This window comes from Grammomys surdaster, unplaced genomic scaffold, assembly GCF_004785775.1.
Source record: "Grammomys surdaster isolate TR1022 unplaced genomic scaffold, NIH_TR_1.0 126187, whole genome shotgun sequence".
Taxonomy (NCBI): Eukaryota; Metazoa; Chordata; class Mammalia; order Rodentia; family Muridae; genus Grammomys; species Grammomys surdaster.
Genome location: NW_021620993.1, coordinates 1,496,931 through 1,513,135, shown reverse-complemented (window position 1 = coordinate 1,513,135; position 16,205 = coordinate 1,496,931). Strand labels below are relative to the sequence as shown.

The 16,205-nt window shown below is 47.1% G+C and overlaps 1 protein-coding gene across 3 annotated transcripts in view; it reads right to left on the bottom strand.

Moving 5' to 3' along the window:
- The window catches only part of Slc2a9 (solute carrier family 2 member 9), a 124,417-nt gene that overhangs the window by 52,154 nt on the left and 56,058 nt on the right, over positions 1 to 16,205 (bottom strand). For all 3 annotated transcript variants that reach the window (XM_028758068.1, XM_028758067.1, XM_028758069.1), the window contains one exon: positions 7,785 to 7,917. In XM_028758068.1, coding sequence (XP_028613901.1) covers positions 7,785 to 7,917 — 133 coding nt within the window. The remainder of the gene's footprint in view (positions 1 to 7,784; positions 7,918 to 16,205) is intronic.

Here is a 16,205-nt window from a genome sequence, read left to right as displayed (position 1 = left end):
CCCCCCCCTTAGGTAATAAAGTTAGTGTTGTTATTCTTCAGGTGAGAACAAGGAAGGGACCTGGCCTGAGGCTGGATGTCTGTAAGTATGGCCTGGGAGCTCTGTATGAGGAGGCTTCAAGGGTGAAGACTGGAAGGCCAACAGTGTAATACACATCATGAGAGACCTGCCTGGCACAGTTGGGCTGGTGTCACTGGACTTCTGAGCAGCCCCTGAAGGAATAGCTCCCAGAATGCCCTCCACCAGGGAGCCTGGATGCTCATCTGAAAGGAACTAACTCCTCATGCATCCACACTACATTGTATGTGGGCTGGATGGGCTCATGCCCATGAAGAACATATGGTGTGTTGAAGGCATGGAAATGTGTGCTCACAGCTGTCTCACAGCTGGGTGGCAACTGCAGTGGACAAGGTGCCAGGGACAGAAGAGGCCAGGAGTGTTCCTGTGACTAGCAGGTGTTCCTGAAGTCTCCTTCTGAGCATCAGTAATGGCCCCTGGGAGTAATATCAATGTTATTGCTTGACCCAAGCTTGTCCCACCCACACAGACTCACAGCAATGCAAGACTGGAAATTCCCATTCTCCTGTGGGACTTGATACCTCTGTTCCTCAGTTTCCTAAGTGTTAAAAGGCAGTAAGGCAGAGCTGGCAGTGGTTTTAGTTGGCATGAGCTGCTGGAAGGAATAGCCCAGGGTGAGGCTTAGATAGTCTCACAGTCTGGAGGCTACAACTCTGAATGGAAGGTACCATTGAGTTTGCTCTCTGGGGTGATGTATGGTCACCTGTTCTATTCTCTGCCCCCAACTTCTCTGCCTTGCTTCTGAATGCCATCCCACTGGGGCTTGTGACTTCAATATATAAATTAGGGGTGTGCAATCCTTCAGTCCCTAGCAAGAATGAATGTTGTTTTAACTTTTGATTCCCCCCCTCCTTTCTTCTCCTTTTGCATGCTGAGTTCTGGGCAGACACAGGAGACACCCTTGGCTTTTGCTCATGCCCCCCTCCCCTGCCATCAGATTCATGAGCACAAGCTCTGTGAGCTAAGATTAGCACGAACTACACTCTACCCATTAACATGAAGAGGACTGTGTGGAATTGTGCCTTTCCCACCTTAAGCCTGTGAAGAAGAACATTTCCTTTAGCCTGTCTCTAGAGAAGGAAACCTGAGGTATAGGAAACTGGGCAGGTAGGTGTTGGGATTCACACAATTATAGTTAATCAGCAGCCACCATGGTGGCTTCTGTTTTTACCCAGCCCTGTCACAACTGGCAGCTGTTGAAAACAGTATAAACTTTGGGACATTTCCAGCAGAGGCTGGGAATGGGTGTTCCTGCTCTCCTTGGTAAGATCAGAACAAGGTCACAGGCAGGAGATCTGATGTGAGAGCATTGGCCCAGTATGGGAGCTGCCTGACTAACATGTCTAAGGATGGACTGGCTTTGAGGACTGTCAGTTCTTTATCCCAGAAGTGTATAAGGACGCTCAGTGACTACCTCAGAGGGACTGTGAGCCCAACTCCAACAGGAAGACAGATGAACAAGAGGGTCTCTGTGTACATGTGGGCTCTGTGGATGCTGGGACCAGGTAAGATGACAGCTTCAGAGGGGAAGGAGACAGAATAGATACCTTGAATTTGAACGGGTTGACTCCGGGGAAGAAATGGTCTCAGTCACCCATAGTTGACACTCAACTCAGGAAGTCATTTAGCCTATGGAGAACTACCCTTCGTTAAACCATTCACCCTAGGTTTTGTTTTTGTTTTTTGTTTTTTTTTTAAGTCCCTTGTAGGCCTCTCCAGGGCACCTGACACACCCTTTCTTCAATTTAAAAGTAAGCAGCCTCCCACAGCCTCACTTCATTCATATTCCTGTCCGTACTCTAGTCATTGATTCTAAAGAATTTGACAAGGGAGGATGTGTTCATTTCTCATCTGGAACGAACGTGGTCCAGTTTGCTTCTGGGATGGAAGTAGTGAGAGATTCTGATCTATTGCCCCTTACAGACTTGCCATTAGCAAAGCAGGGCTGGAACCCCTGAGAATCAGGAGCCTGGCATTTCCTGTACCTACTATGTGCCTTGCACTTCACAGACCTTCTTCCCATTGCAATAGCCTTGGAAGGTGGGTGTTGCTATGTGTACTGCCCTTCAGGGACTTGGGGTGTATTTGCCCCAGATGACCTCAAGAGAATGAGCTGTCTGATCAGGCTTTTCACACACCTCAACAGAACAGTGAGAAAATCTCATAGAATAGAGAGGCTGAGAGGAAAGATTTGGTTGAGTTCCGTTAAGCTTCAGCTCCTGAGGGCCATTGTGTGGTAGGGGTTGAGCCACAAAGACTGACCAATAAAAGACACTTGAGACAGGGCTGTGGCTGCTACAAGGGAGTTGCTAGAGATATGGTGTTAGCTGGGCCTCATGAGCCACACCAGACCACCGCCAGCTCTGTGCTTATTGTCTTTTAACATTTAGCAAACTGAGAAACAGAGGGATCGAGTCCCCAAGAGGGTGGAAATTTCCAGTCTAGCATTGCTGTGAGTCTGTGTGGGTGGTACAAACTCGGGTCAAGCAATGACATTGACAGGAGGCTGTCAGAGATGGGATGACCCCTTCTGCACTGTCATGTCCTCAGTACAAGAGTTTGGGGACATCTCAAAATAGAAGGAATGCCCTCTTCCTCCAGAATTGTGGGTGATCTGAATATCACTTTGACTGTGATGGAATTCCCTCTGTCCTTGTATGGAGGCTAATTCATTCATATCTCTATAGGTGTGGCTTTAAGTGAGCAAAATATGATGGCCACATGCTTCTGCTGGGGTGCGAGAGAGAGCTGGGTTCTACTCCAGTTCTACCTCTCTGTTCCTGTGGGACCTGGACAGTCACGTGACAGCTGTATACATGTGACTGTCCTCAAGAAGGAATTAGAATGAGCACAACAGAGACAGAATCGGAAAGCTCCCGGAGGGCCACTCTGAGCTGGTACACATGAGAAGATTGCCCCTGATGAATGACAGCCATGAAGGCTTGATCAAGAGTACTAGCCTCCTCCCTGGTCTGTGTGTGCTCGACCCAGACACTAGGCATGTTCACATGCCTAGTATCAACCTAACTGTACACAGCCCACAGCTAACCTCACCTGACTCATGTCAGTCATCTCCCCATCCAATCATCTGTCACCTCCTCCAGGCAGCTTTTCTCAAGCTCCCCATTATCACCTCTTTGGAACCCAAGACTTCTCTCCGGTGGCTCTTGGCACGGGGTGACACTCCCCTGATCTGTGAAGGCATAGGGTTCCTAATGGACCCTTGCCCACAACAGGTTTCAGCACTCAGGGCTCTACTTGACTTTGATCCGTCTCTTATTTTCCTGGGACATTGATGAGCGAGTCCATGGAGAAATCAACTCATTCTTTTTCTTAGCTGCCAGGAAGCTCTAGAGATACACTATTTCTTTGGTTGTTCCACCTGGGAAAATAACAGAACTATTTCCTGTGGTCCAGCCATTGCCAAAGGCAAGTTGGAAGTACTTCATGTCAGTTACAAAATGAATCTTATGAGCTCAGTGTTATAGGCAAGGCACACGGGTGAGTTTCTTGATGCTTCCTAGTTCCCATTGGAGCCTGTGTTGCCTGACTCATGCATGGCCCCGTCCTGTCATCTTGAAAGATGGTCTCCTTCAGCCAAGTCCTTCTTGTGGGGGCATCTCTCAGGTTCTCCCTCTGCCCCCAGTCCAACTTTCTAGAAGGATCCTTGTGATGGTACTGTCTCCTCTTAGGCAGATACTCTTTCAGTCCAAATCCAGCTGAATGGCAGCCTCAATTCCAACAATGACCCTCATTCTTTTGTCTGTGTCACCTTCAACTTTGACTGTCAGCAGAATGGAGTTTATAGCCACCTAGGGGATTAATCCAGCTCACTCTGGGTGTGTCTCCAGAGAGGATTAGATCAAGAGGGCTCTGAGATGATGAATAGTTTAATCCATTGGTGGATATAAAATGTGAAAAGACCATGGGGACAAGGGAAGTGTGGAAGGCAGGGCCTGACTGAAGAAAGTGGGCCACCTGCCAGTGTACCTTTGGGAGCTGTCTCTTGTCCTGACCACTCCCTGTAAAGGCTTAGCTCTTGTTCCTGTCCATCATGGTGTGAATTGCTTTGACACATCTCCTACTGTGATGAACAGAAGCTTCTGAAACTGTCCTTCTCTATACTGTGTGTATTAGATTTTAGTCACAGGGGTGCAAAGTCTGATGGACACACCATGCCTTTACCATTCAGGCTCTAGGAAATAGGAAGCAGACCACTTTAATAAGGAGGGATGGCGGAGGCCATTTCTCTGCCTTCTACTCTAGCACTATGAAGAGCTGAAAACAGTGGGAGTCATTGGCAGAACTTGAAGACTCACTGAGATTTCATAAAGTTTTCTCTTGTAAAGGCATAGTTTGAGGCTCAGAGAGGCTTGGATGCTGAGCCAAAGGAAGCTGGCTCAGGGCCCTGTCACCTCACCTGCTTGGTCAGAGGGACCAAGCCAAGGAGGAGATGGAGACATCATGTGTCCATGGGCTATGAGAGCAGACACTGCCCCAGCACTGCACACTGGATGACTACACCAGGCTTAGGAAGGCAGATATGCTCACTACTGTACCACCAACACACCAACACATGCCACACTTCAGTGTTTCCTTAAACCACTCTGCTCCTTCTCTCTCTCTCATGCCCTAAATGAGCTGAGAATACAAGCTTTGCCTGGACCATTGAAACACTTGATTCTAAAGTAGAGCCCGGGTCCTTTGGGATGACTAGAACTGAGGCCCAGAGAGTCAGACCTGCATGGACCTCCATGCAGAAATATACAGAGGTCCACACAGACATGCAGAGGTGGAGCTGGATGAAGACACAGAACAGGCATAATTATTAGTCTCATGGCTCTGCCTTAAAGGACATGTGTGGCAGAAATTTCCCAGTCCAATCTATTTGCAGCAAGAGGTCTGTGATTGGAAGGGAAAAGGGAGGTGGAGCTAAGGGAGGCAGAGGGAGAGATGTGGGGAGTGAGGAAGGCAAAATGGCATCGGACATGGACCCGAGTGGCTTCAAGTAAATAGGCAGATATGAAATCTAAGGGTTAGGAAAATTGGGATAACTTACTAAATTGTGTGGGCATCTTGTGTATTGAGATTTTATTGATATATAGAAATCCATTGGTTAACTTTATGCATCTAGAGTTTTGATTTACTGGGTGATGGGTGTGGTAGCTTATGGTGGAGTGGACAATCATGATGTGGGGCTAGCGAGGCCACAAAGGGAACTCGGGAGCTCCGGCCCCATTGGAGAGCCTGCTGAGATGAGGACATGGGGCAGGTGGCCCACCAGCAGCCAGCATTAGTGCGAGAACTTAGTGGCTAAGCCGGGAGCCAAGCTGGACGCCTTCTTTTCTAATACCTCCCACTACAGACACACCATGAAGTGTGCATGTCTTTCTCTCTTCTGTTCCATCTCCCTGACTGCCCTTCCATGCCCAATACATGGAGGCAGTTCACATGAGCCTCAAAGCTTTTCCTTCATTTAATTGTACTGGTAAGGTTTGTCATCAGACTTTCAAGGTTTGTTCTTCAAGTACCAACTCATCTCTTGTTATGCTTACAATGGCTACTTAAATAGAGCCATGAGCTGCTATCAACTCTGAGGCCTTCGTGTGGCTTCTCTCAGCTGGTGTCAATCACCAAGCCATTATCATTCTCTACCTGAATAGTAGAGTCTGGAGTATCTAGACACCACCACTCATTGCCTTCTTCCTTTGGAGAAGACCCTGACATTTGTGGTAACAGATGGCCGAAGAACTGCATTCCCAGGCTCTGTGCAGGGAAGAGGAACTATGAGATCATGTTCTGTCCAAGGGGACATGAACAGAAGTTTGTGACACTGCCAAGGGGAACTCTGAATCCCTCCTTCTTTCTCTCTTGTCTGCTTCTGGCTGGAATGCAGGGTGATAACAGACACTTTAGAAGATGATACCTGGAGGTACTTCATCACAGCCATCTCCCGGACCCTGATCTATGAAGTATCTATTTGCCCAACACATTTTTCATAATGGCATTACATTTCTACCCAGTTAATTAATTGTCCTTCCTTTTGGGACAGGTTTGGACTCTTGTCCCCAGTTTTAGGCTTAGACAGTGTCTCTTAAAGATATAAAATCAAGGGCTAGGATTTAATCCCTGGCCACTGTGAACTAGCAGTGGGACTGAGTGGAAATGTCTGAAGGGGCCCAAGGGATTTGTTACACTGATGGCCCCAGTCCATGGCCTTTCTATGACGGTGTCCTTTGCCTTCTGAGTGTATAGCCACCTCCCATTGACTCTGAATGTGGTCATGTGATTTTCTTTAAACAACAAGATTTCACATTAGGCTCTTAAAAATATGCCAGTACTTCCCACTTTGCACTCATGGGTGGTGTTTCTCCATCTTTTTCTTTTTAAGACAGGTTTTTATTCTATGGCCCAGACTGTCCTTGAGTTCATGAGGATCTTCCTGTGCTGCAGGATATTTGATCACATTTTGAAGCCCAAGATTGTGAACTGGAAAAACCTGTTTCTTGTTGTGGTGCAACTCAGCCCTAGTACACACCTTTAATCCAAGAGCTTTCTGTTAACAGGATTAAATAAAGTCAACTATGGGTTAAGAGGTAGAGCATGCAATCAGTTGACAGGGAACATAAGCAAACACAGGAAGTAGAAAGGAGGGACATTGAGTTGAAGGGTATTTAAGAGAGCATGGAAAAGAAGAGAGAGCTTTTTCCTCCTAGGGTGTTTGTGGAGTAGAGTGGTCAGCTGGGTGCTTTCTGTCTCTTTCTGGACTAGCAAGTCTTCACCCCAACATCTGGCTCCTGAGTCTTCATTGGTAAAATTGAACATTTGGGATTTTGTTTTTTAAAAACAACACTCCTGCCTCAGTTTTCAGAGCATGAGGTTTACATGCATGCTCCACCACACCTGGAGTTTTGTTTTCTATTTCTGTTCTGTTAGGGAAACTGGAGATTGAACCCAAGTCTTCACACATGCTAGGCAAGCAGGATACCACCTACACTCTCTATCCTCAGACATGCCTGCCCATTCTAATAAACCACTCCAGTCACTCCAAGACGGCAGGGATGCCATCTCATGATCCTGTCTTTCCCATTGCCTGACAGAACACTCAAGATGTCAAAAACAATCGTTTGCTGAACATCTGGAGTGAAATTGGTACTGTTGTTGATAGGAATGCAAATCTCAGTATCATGTTTCAAGCCATGATCTCATTATCTTTGTTCTTTTTTACCAGGTGTGGGCATAGCATTTATCATGTATGATGATTTAATAAGTGTATATCAAACACACATAGACACACATTCCTACTGGGCTGTGAAATAAGACTTTGGAATCTCATTCATTCACTGCATCCCACATCGCCCACTCTGACTATATGTAATCGAAGCTCCTCCCAAGGGTGCTTCCTTAGCTGGGCAGGTGGAGAGGAGTTCTCCCAAGTCAGGCTGTATCATGTTGCCACAGGAGGACTCCATTTCTTCCATCAAGCCCAATTGCTTTCTGGAATCATGCCTCTTAGGCTCTTTTCACCCGCCTTCTTCACACCGGAGAGCCTCTGCTATCTGAACCATGACTGTAGCTGGGGAGGTGAAGAGAGTAAGTGTCCCTTAGCATTCAGAGATGCTGACGCTTGCCCTGTTCCACCCTATAGCATCTAGCTGTGACCCAGGCATAGGCTGGCATTGTGCAATGAAAGGGAAGGACCCTACCTTTCATGGTTCCTGCCTCGTCGTGCTTTTCAAAGAGGAGGTAGCGTGGGCTCTCAGGGAGAAATGGCAGGCTTGCCAGCTGGACCAAGGCAGGGACAATGATCACTCCGAACAGGTATGGCCAGGTGCTCTCCTGTAGGGAGAAGACTCTGCTGATAGAGTGGCCTTTAGTTGTTTTACTGGGGACACTGGACTGAGCAGCTTGGACTCTGTAGGAAGCCTCCTTGCTCAGCTTGTCCCCACTGCCAACAACTAAGAGAAGCAACAGGACACTGAGTTGGTGTGGTCTCAGAGTCCCCACGGATGGTGACCTAGCACATCTCTTGAAAAGCAAATGGCTCTTGGCAGCCAGATCACTAAGGGAGTACCAGAGGTGGCTGCCCCCCTAGCGTGGGCCACCACAGCCAACCTGAGGTCTTGTTAGATCTCTTCTACTCCTCCGGCATGGCTTGCCATTGGCATGCTTGAGTGAGAAAACTGGACCAAGATTCCTCCTGTGCAGTATCCACCATCTTCCTATTGTCAATGAAGATAGGGGAAGGAAGGATGGTCCATATGCATGGAGGACCTTCGCTTTCCACTGGCAGGGAATGACTAATGGCTACCTCCAACACATGGCACCAACTTCCTATGTGCAGTGCAATTTCATGGATACAGTGTAATTTGAATGCCCTGTGGAGCATATGTTCTTGTGCAAATCAAGGTTATATCCTTCCTTGTCTTTGTCACCTAGCTTTACAAATATTCTGCCACTGCGTGCTCTGCATAGGAGCATGTCACCCTGGGCAGTGTTGATGGGAACGACAAAAGGCTCTGGCTCCAAGCTGAAGACTCAGTGTGTTTTATTTCCTAAAATAGGAAAAGAAGACAGCCTAGGAGAGAATGACACACTGAACCTGGAAAGTCTTCACACAATGGGCAGAAGTCTGCTAGCCTATTCAGGGCCAATGGGCTCAGAGTCCTTGGGTGTATGTGACTTCTTGTCCTCATCCCACAACCGATTGTCCCTGCCAGCTTTTTTGAGACACACTGTAGAGCTCTGATGTCAGGGAGCCCATGAGAGTGCCAGACACTACCAGAGTGCAGCAGCAGGGACCCCTGAAGCACAGAGCAAGTCAGAAGGGGCCTGCTAGGACACTCAGCCAGTGCTGGCTCAGCCCTCTTCTCCAAGGTGACTCCAATCCTCCCTCTACCTCTCTGAAGCTAATGAGTACTTCTGATCAGCGGCCAGCATAGTTCTTGCATCTCCTTTTGAATGACAGGTGAGGCCAAGCCAGGCTTCTCAGTTTGAGTAGGCTTGTGACTAGAAGATCATGCAAAGAGAGAAATTGGGTGATCTCTGAAAGGTCAGAGGGAACAATCATGGGTGAGGAGGGCCAAGGGACACAGACAGGTTCCATTCAAATGTTGTGGAATGTTCTGTATGTAGATGAACTCTGGTGGCATCATTTTGTGAATATTCTAAAAACCATAGGGCTTTTAGTATAAACTGGCATGCAAATTTTATTTCAGTGAACCATTTTAAACCATGGTAGAGAACAACAGACCGTCTGTCAGTTCTGCCTGTGCATTCTGCACTCACAGGTACCACCCACTGTGGATTGAAAATATTCAGAAAAAAACCAACATGTATTTGTGTTGAACATTCACAGACAGGCCTCTATCTCTGTCATCATTTCCTAAGCAATATGGTGTAACAGCTATTTACATAGAATTTACATAGAATTTACATAGAATTTATATGGCATTGGGTATTATAATGAGTCTCAAGATGATGTGTAGGTTACATGAAAATATCACCCAGAAGCATTCTGATAAGGAACTTTAAAAACCACCATAATTGAGGCAGACCTTTCAGCCTGGCCCAGGGATACCCAGTGAGTGGTAAAGAACCTTGTTCTTGTGCAGATGGCTCCGATCTGAATTTGCTAATACTTCAGTCATTATGGCCATGGACAAGTACCCTAAGCTGTCCTAGGAGGGGCCTTGAGGCCACCAGAAGAGCCTTGTTTTGCTTGACAGGAGCTGGAACCAGGTGATCTGGATTTGACCAACTGTCCTTCTGGTTCAAGGGCTGTCCATGATGCTCCTTGGCATCATACTAACATGAGCCAAGGGCCAGTATCTCATGCTGCAACGGCTTCCAATAGCTGCCTTCTCTATGGAGAAGCAAATGAGAGTGGGAAGGGCTTTCTCATACACTGACCTGTTTCAGGGTCCTTTTTGCTACTCCTTGAGGGTAACCTCCAACTTGGGCTGTTTTTATGTTTTGTATGTTTTAAAACCATATAATTCAAGATAACCACATAAAAGCAAATAGTGCATTGTCTCTCACGTGCACTCTAGAGTCTAGTCATGCATCTGGACAAGAATAAATGTTGATAAAGACTAGTAAACCAGAAAGAGTCCCTTGAGAGAAGAAAAAAAGAGGCTTGGGGGGGGGCAATGTGAGTGGGTGGGGGCAATACAGGGGGGCAAATGAGAGGGAAATAGAGTACAGTGGATAAAGGGTATGGGAACATAAGGGAGAGGGAGAGACACATGGTAAGGGGAGTTACACAAAACAAAGTCTGAATGAAAATGGCATAAAAAGACCTGTTAACTGATCAGACAACTGTGCATTGTCCTCCCCTAGGCGGGGCCTAGGTAGGTGCCATGGGTGTCAGCATTGGAAGGGCCAGTGAGGACCTGAGATAATGGGGAAGGGCACAGGGCCCTAGCTCAGTGGCTTTATGTCAGGGTCCTTGTACCCTTTGTTCCCAGGAAGACAGATGTGGGTCACCTTGTTCACCAAGACAATGTTTAACACCCCAGTGGGGAAGGTATGTATGCGGGTGTTCTAATAACTCTTTCTTTGCTCTTTTAATAGCAAGGCCTTTGTTTTAAAGACAGACTTCTCGGCCCTACTTCTCCCAAGCTATGGAAGAAGACGGTCCTTTTTATATAATCTCCTCCTAGATTATAAGACAGTCACCATTTTAAAGTAGAGTAGACATCATGGATCCTATAGAATCAAGTTTTTAATAATGTACACACTGAGTGTCCAGGGATCCCAGAGAAGTGAAGAAGGGGACCTGAAGGTGATTGGGCCACACTGGCTACTAGAGGAGACGTCTTTGACTGTTACTGAGTGTAAAACATCAAGATGCTATCTAACCTCAAGGCTCTTTGGAGATACAACAGGGGGCACTCTTCTTTATATTTCTTCCTATTCATGGTCTGTACATGGGAGACTGTCAGTGGGGTGAGTCCTCTATACAGCTCCGTGAAAAGCTGAATTATTTTGTTTTTCAGTGTTCTTTCTTCCAGGTGACTGGGTTTCCCAAGAGCCACCTCTAGCCTCACATCTTGATGTATCTGCCAATGCTTGGATCATGGAGGATGTTCAGCATGTGCTGGCAGATTGAATGTGTTGGGTAAGATGACTGGTGATATGGATGCAGCTGCCAGACATGAGTCCCCCTGAGACATTCTTGACATATTTGTTTGTAAACTTAAGCTTTTCCTATATGGCATACTGTTATAGAAGAGCTGACATTTTATAGTAACATAATTGAGATCTCTCTATGCAGCACTCTTACGGCTTCAGCTCTATTGGAGAGAAACTTGAGCCCTGAATAGTCAGGGAATCCATAAGAGATTCCTCCAGAAGTTGGGAGGACTAGCTGGATGATGGGTTAGCTCTTCTGACACCTGCATAGGCTCTTCCCTTGTTACTGTCCCTCAGTTCAAAGCAAAACAGAGCGATAGCTCTCTCAAACCTGGCAGCCGCTATTTAACTGGGGAATTTGTGTGTCAGTTCTATTAGGCTAAATCTGTCCCCTGAGCAGAATTCATCAGTCATCACTCAAACTCAGCTCCAATGGCTCACAACAGCACAGCAGGGATTCCAGCAAAGGAAGATACAGGTGTGGGTATCAGACAATCTGTGAGGCAGATGCTGTATGAAAAGCTGGACCACCCTGAGAAGGTGGTTCTGCCGCACATCTAAGTGGATCTGAGAAGGAGGAGCTGGGGCTCAGATGGCAAAGAGCTTGATCAGCAGTAACTACAGAACATCTGTGATCTTGCCACTCCCACCTTCAGCCACTTCCCGAGGAATGGCTCTGATGGCCACAGCTTCACAGTGCCCTGGGATACAGGGTAGCTACCTGAGTGTGGCGTAGCAATCCTTCCCTTCCTCCAAATCAGTCTCCAAGAGTCTGTTCCATCTTCTATAACATTTGCATTCCTTATGACCATATTTCTTCTAGGCATTTTTGGTGCGCATCCATGGCCTGATACTATTTCTACAAAATGAGAGATCTTTGTACAAGTTTATATTATTACCCCATTTCCTCTGTTATCAATAATGACATGACAATCCACCAACATGTTCCTCATGTGGTAGGTCTTTGTCAGTACCTCCTGTGGGGACCCCATACTCCTATACATACAGTTGTCATCCCCTCCTGTCTGCCACCATCTCCTGCTTTCAGGAGGGGCTGCCTGTCTTCTGTCTTGCTTGGTTCTCAAGGTAATTCTCTGTTATTATCATTTTATAGACAAGGAACCTGAGGTTGGGGAGTCTTACAGCAAAAACTATCCACAAACCAACTTTATTCTGCTCCTATTTGAAAGACAGTCAAACTTCCGCACTGGTTTTAAAGGTCACTGACCCTATGAGACACCCCAGGCCAGACTCTTAGATGGGACGTTGTTGAGTTTGTACAGATTTACAGAGTCTTTGGCACCCCTGCTAGTTCTGATTCTCGGCTGAAGAAGCCAAGATACCAAGAATTTTCTACTCCGTTGACAATTACACTCCCTATATACACTATGAATTATATACTATAAATAGCTGTGGGGGCGGAGATGAACCCTGGCAGATGGTTATCAGCTCTGTCCCTCTGCTGTCCAGAGGGTCAAACAGGCCACTGTGTAGCTGTACCTTGCTGAGGCACACCCAAATTCCATGACTGTAACTGTAAAATTCTCTCTCTTACTTCCTAAGGAGTTAGCTACCTGCTGTTCTCAAAGCCACTCTCCTTGGAATTGAATCCCATGATTACTCCCTTCGCCAGCCTTCTGTTTTCCAGTTGGATCGCCTTGGCCTCTGAGTCCCATTGTTTTCTTTGTCTGCCGTGTACTTCATCCCTCACTGACCAGCAGCTCCGAAATAGAACTCAAAGTGAGAAGGTTTGCCAATGTAGTAGGACACTGAGGATGCTTGCAAATGCAGCGGGACTTGTCCGCATGCATACAGACTCCCTGTAAAGATTGGATTTCTCCTTAGTTACTCTGAATTTGAGGGATCCATATGTTTGAAGTTTGATTTCAGATGAGGCTGAACCTACTTGTTTATGCTCCTGTGACCTTGGATGTCATCTGGGGATACTGGAGTCCAATGTCAGGGGAAGGCTGTGAAATTAGATCCAAGTTCACACTGTGATTCTTCTGCTCCTTTCTATAGGATCTTGGACTTGCTCTTTATTGGTTTGCTCAGCTAGAAAATGAGCCTAGCTCAACTGGTCTATATGATCCACACTAACTCAAGAGCTGGTCTAAGGTCACATCTGCTGCCCCCTGCCCCAAGCCCAGGGACTGTAGCATCTGAGTTGGGTATATGGAACACATCTCAGGACTGGGTATGAGCCTAGGAGTTGGAGAACAGACACCTTCTTAAGGGCCTTGGCCCTCCTCCTCAATTCATTCTCATTCTCATTCTCATTCTCATTCTCATTCTCATTCTCATTCTCATTCTCATTCTCTCTCTCTCTCTCTCTCTCTCTCTCTCTCTCTCTCTCTCTCTCTCTGTGTCTCTCTGTCTCAGTCTCTCCTTTCTCTCTGTGTCTCTGTGTTTCTGTTTGTGTCTCTGTGTGCCTCCCTGTCTCTGTCCTCTGTCCCTGTCTCTCCTCTCTCTCTCTCTCTCTCTCTCTCTCTCTCTCTCTCTCTCTCTCTCTCTCTCTCTCTCTCTCTCTGTGTGTGTGTGTGTGTGTGTGTCCCTTCACTGAGGGTTTCTATCCAGCTACCTGGAGCCCAGACCTCTGAGCCCCTTGCTGTAGCTCAGGCCTAGAGAGATGGCTCAGCACTGCCTGTTCCTCTAGAGAATCCAGGTTCATTCCCAGCACTCACATGGCAGCTCCCAACTGTCTGTAACTTGGGGATCGGTCACACCAGGCATGCACATGGTACACATATCTGTGCATGCAGGCAAAACATCCATACACATAAAATGAAATAAATACATCTTTCAATAGAAGGAGGAGGAGAGAAGCCTGTTAATCTTTTTCGTTTGTGTGTTCCTACACTCAATCAGCCCTCGCCTAAAACCTAGCCAAACTGAAATTAGTACCTGCCTCAATTTCCCTGATAAACTAGATGACTTCTTTGATGCTACAATACTGCATCTACTTTTCTGTCATGCCTTCAACTTCTCCAAGCTTGTGCCTAGCCCAACCAGCTCACTATGGTATCACAGAGCCTGGAGACCCATCACTCAGTGCTGGTCATCCCACGATACAGTAGAGCTGCTAGTGGTTTGCTTCAATGGACTCTTAGCTTCTACCTCCTTCCATCTTGCCCTTCTTCAGAACATGTGGTAAATGGACATGGTCCCTCCCAACTCTCATCCCAGGGGCACCTCACATCCTCCATGCCTCTAAGCACACTACTCTCAGGAGTGCCCGTTTCATTTTCAATGATGAAAATACGCCGATCTTTAACTCATTTCGGCATCACACCTTTAATCACAGACATTCTCAGAAGGAAGTGGGAGGATCTGGGGCAGTGATGAGTCAGCAAGGCAGCAGTAGGGCATCCTAGCCTGGGCCTTATACCTCTAGCATTTCTCGTAAGACTCTCTGCCATCAGTTTCCCAGGTTCTCATAAGCTCTTGGTCCACAGAGCAGAGCTGCAACACACTACACACACACACACACACACACACACACACACACACACTAAACCAATGAATAAATGAGAGTCCTAGAAGCACAGGCTTGTGGTCTTTGTCACCTATGACCAACTTTCTGCACCGTTCAGGAATCTGCAAAAAGGAGACAAGCTCTGGTTGTCCTATTCTGACTCACTAAGACTGTAGCCTCAGCAGGAAGCAGAGTCTAAGTCCAGAGAGGGACAGTGCCCTATCTGGCTTTGAGGTGACATCTCACAGTGTGACTTTCTGTCCTAAAGTTCCATTACATACTGCTATTTGACCGCTGGTGTAGACACCTGGAACCAGGTGTGAAAGAGACAATAACTACCTAACAGTACAGGCTTGGCTCGGCATCTAGTTACCACTCCATCAAAGGCAGCCATTGCTACACACCTCAACAGGACTCAAGTGTGGCTACTCCTTGAGAGACTTGCTTAAACCTCTTCTGCTGGGATACAGAGGGATTCATACTTCCAAGGCTATACGGTACCTAGCAGGACTTTGCCTGCACATTCCTAGTCTCTCACCCTGCCCAGGTTGTCCCCAAGATTGTAACTGTAGCTCCGGGCATTGAGCAGGCCACTGGTGCACGCTAGCTGGTGGGGGACAAGGAGAGGCCTCTTTCTGTCTCTTCCCCTCACCAGAGTACAGCAACTACCTTGTCTAAGCCAGCACTCATTCTACAGACTCACATGCCCCTGCAGGTGCAGGCAGCAGGGACTACATTGGCCTTGCTAGTTGCTCAGACAACCACGATTTCCCACGAAGCCTGATTAGTAAAATAGGTGGTGTGAGATGGAAACTTCAGGGTTTTTTGGAAAGTCAGTTGTGTTGGATGGTGTTTTGCTGGGACAAACAGGAAGGAGTGTTTTCCTGAAGTGAACAAAAGTAAAAGGCTAAGGCAGACTTGTGAAGGTACGTTTGGTTGAAGCAGAAACAAGTGAAGGGATGTACTGCTAAAGCAGGCACGTGAAAGGACGCGTGATGAAGGAGTCTTTGCTAACGACATGCATGTATTGGTCTGCCTTATGTTATGTACTTGAGTTGCATTAGTCGGGACTCCATAGAGGGAAACGCACCAAAAAACATCTGGTGGTGTACTGCAGTTTCTTGCCACTACCACAGACTCGGGCAGGTTGGCAGAGTGATGTCAGCTGAGACAGATTCACATGTGGAGGCAAGATACATGCAGAGGCAAGACCGTGGAGGACACATGATGTTTGGAGGGAATATAAAAAAGACTCAACCAACAGTGAGTGAGGCTGAGTTAGGCTTGCTTATAGAGCTGGCTGTGTAATGCTTGTGGGTCTCAAGTCTTCACTGATCTTTGCTTCGCTGAGAGAGGCACAGCTGAGAACTTTATCTGGTGCTCCTGTTGGTCCTGGTCCCTTCTGCCGACTTGTGCTGAAGCCTGGCTATCTCTGCTAGGTAGTGCCACCACTGCTACTATCCCGACGCTGCCAAACTGGACTGCTGGTGTATCTGTGAAGTGTTTATGAGTGGAT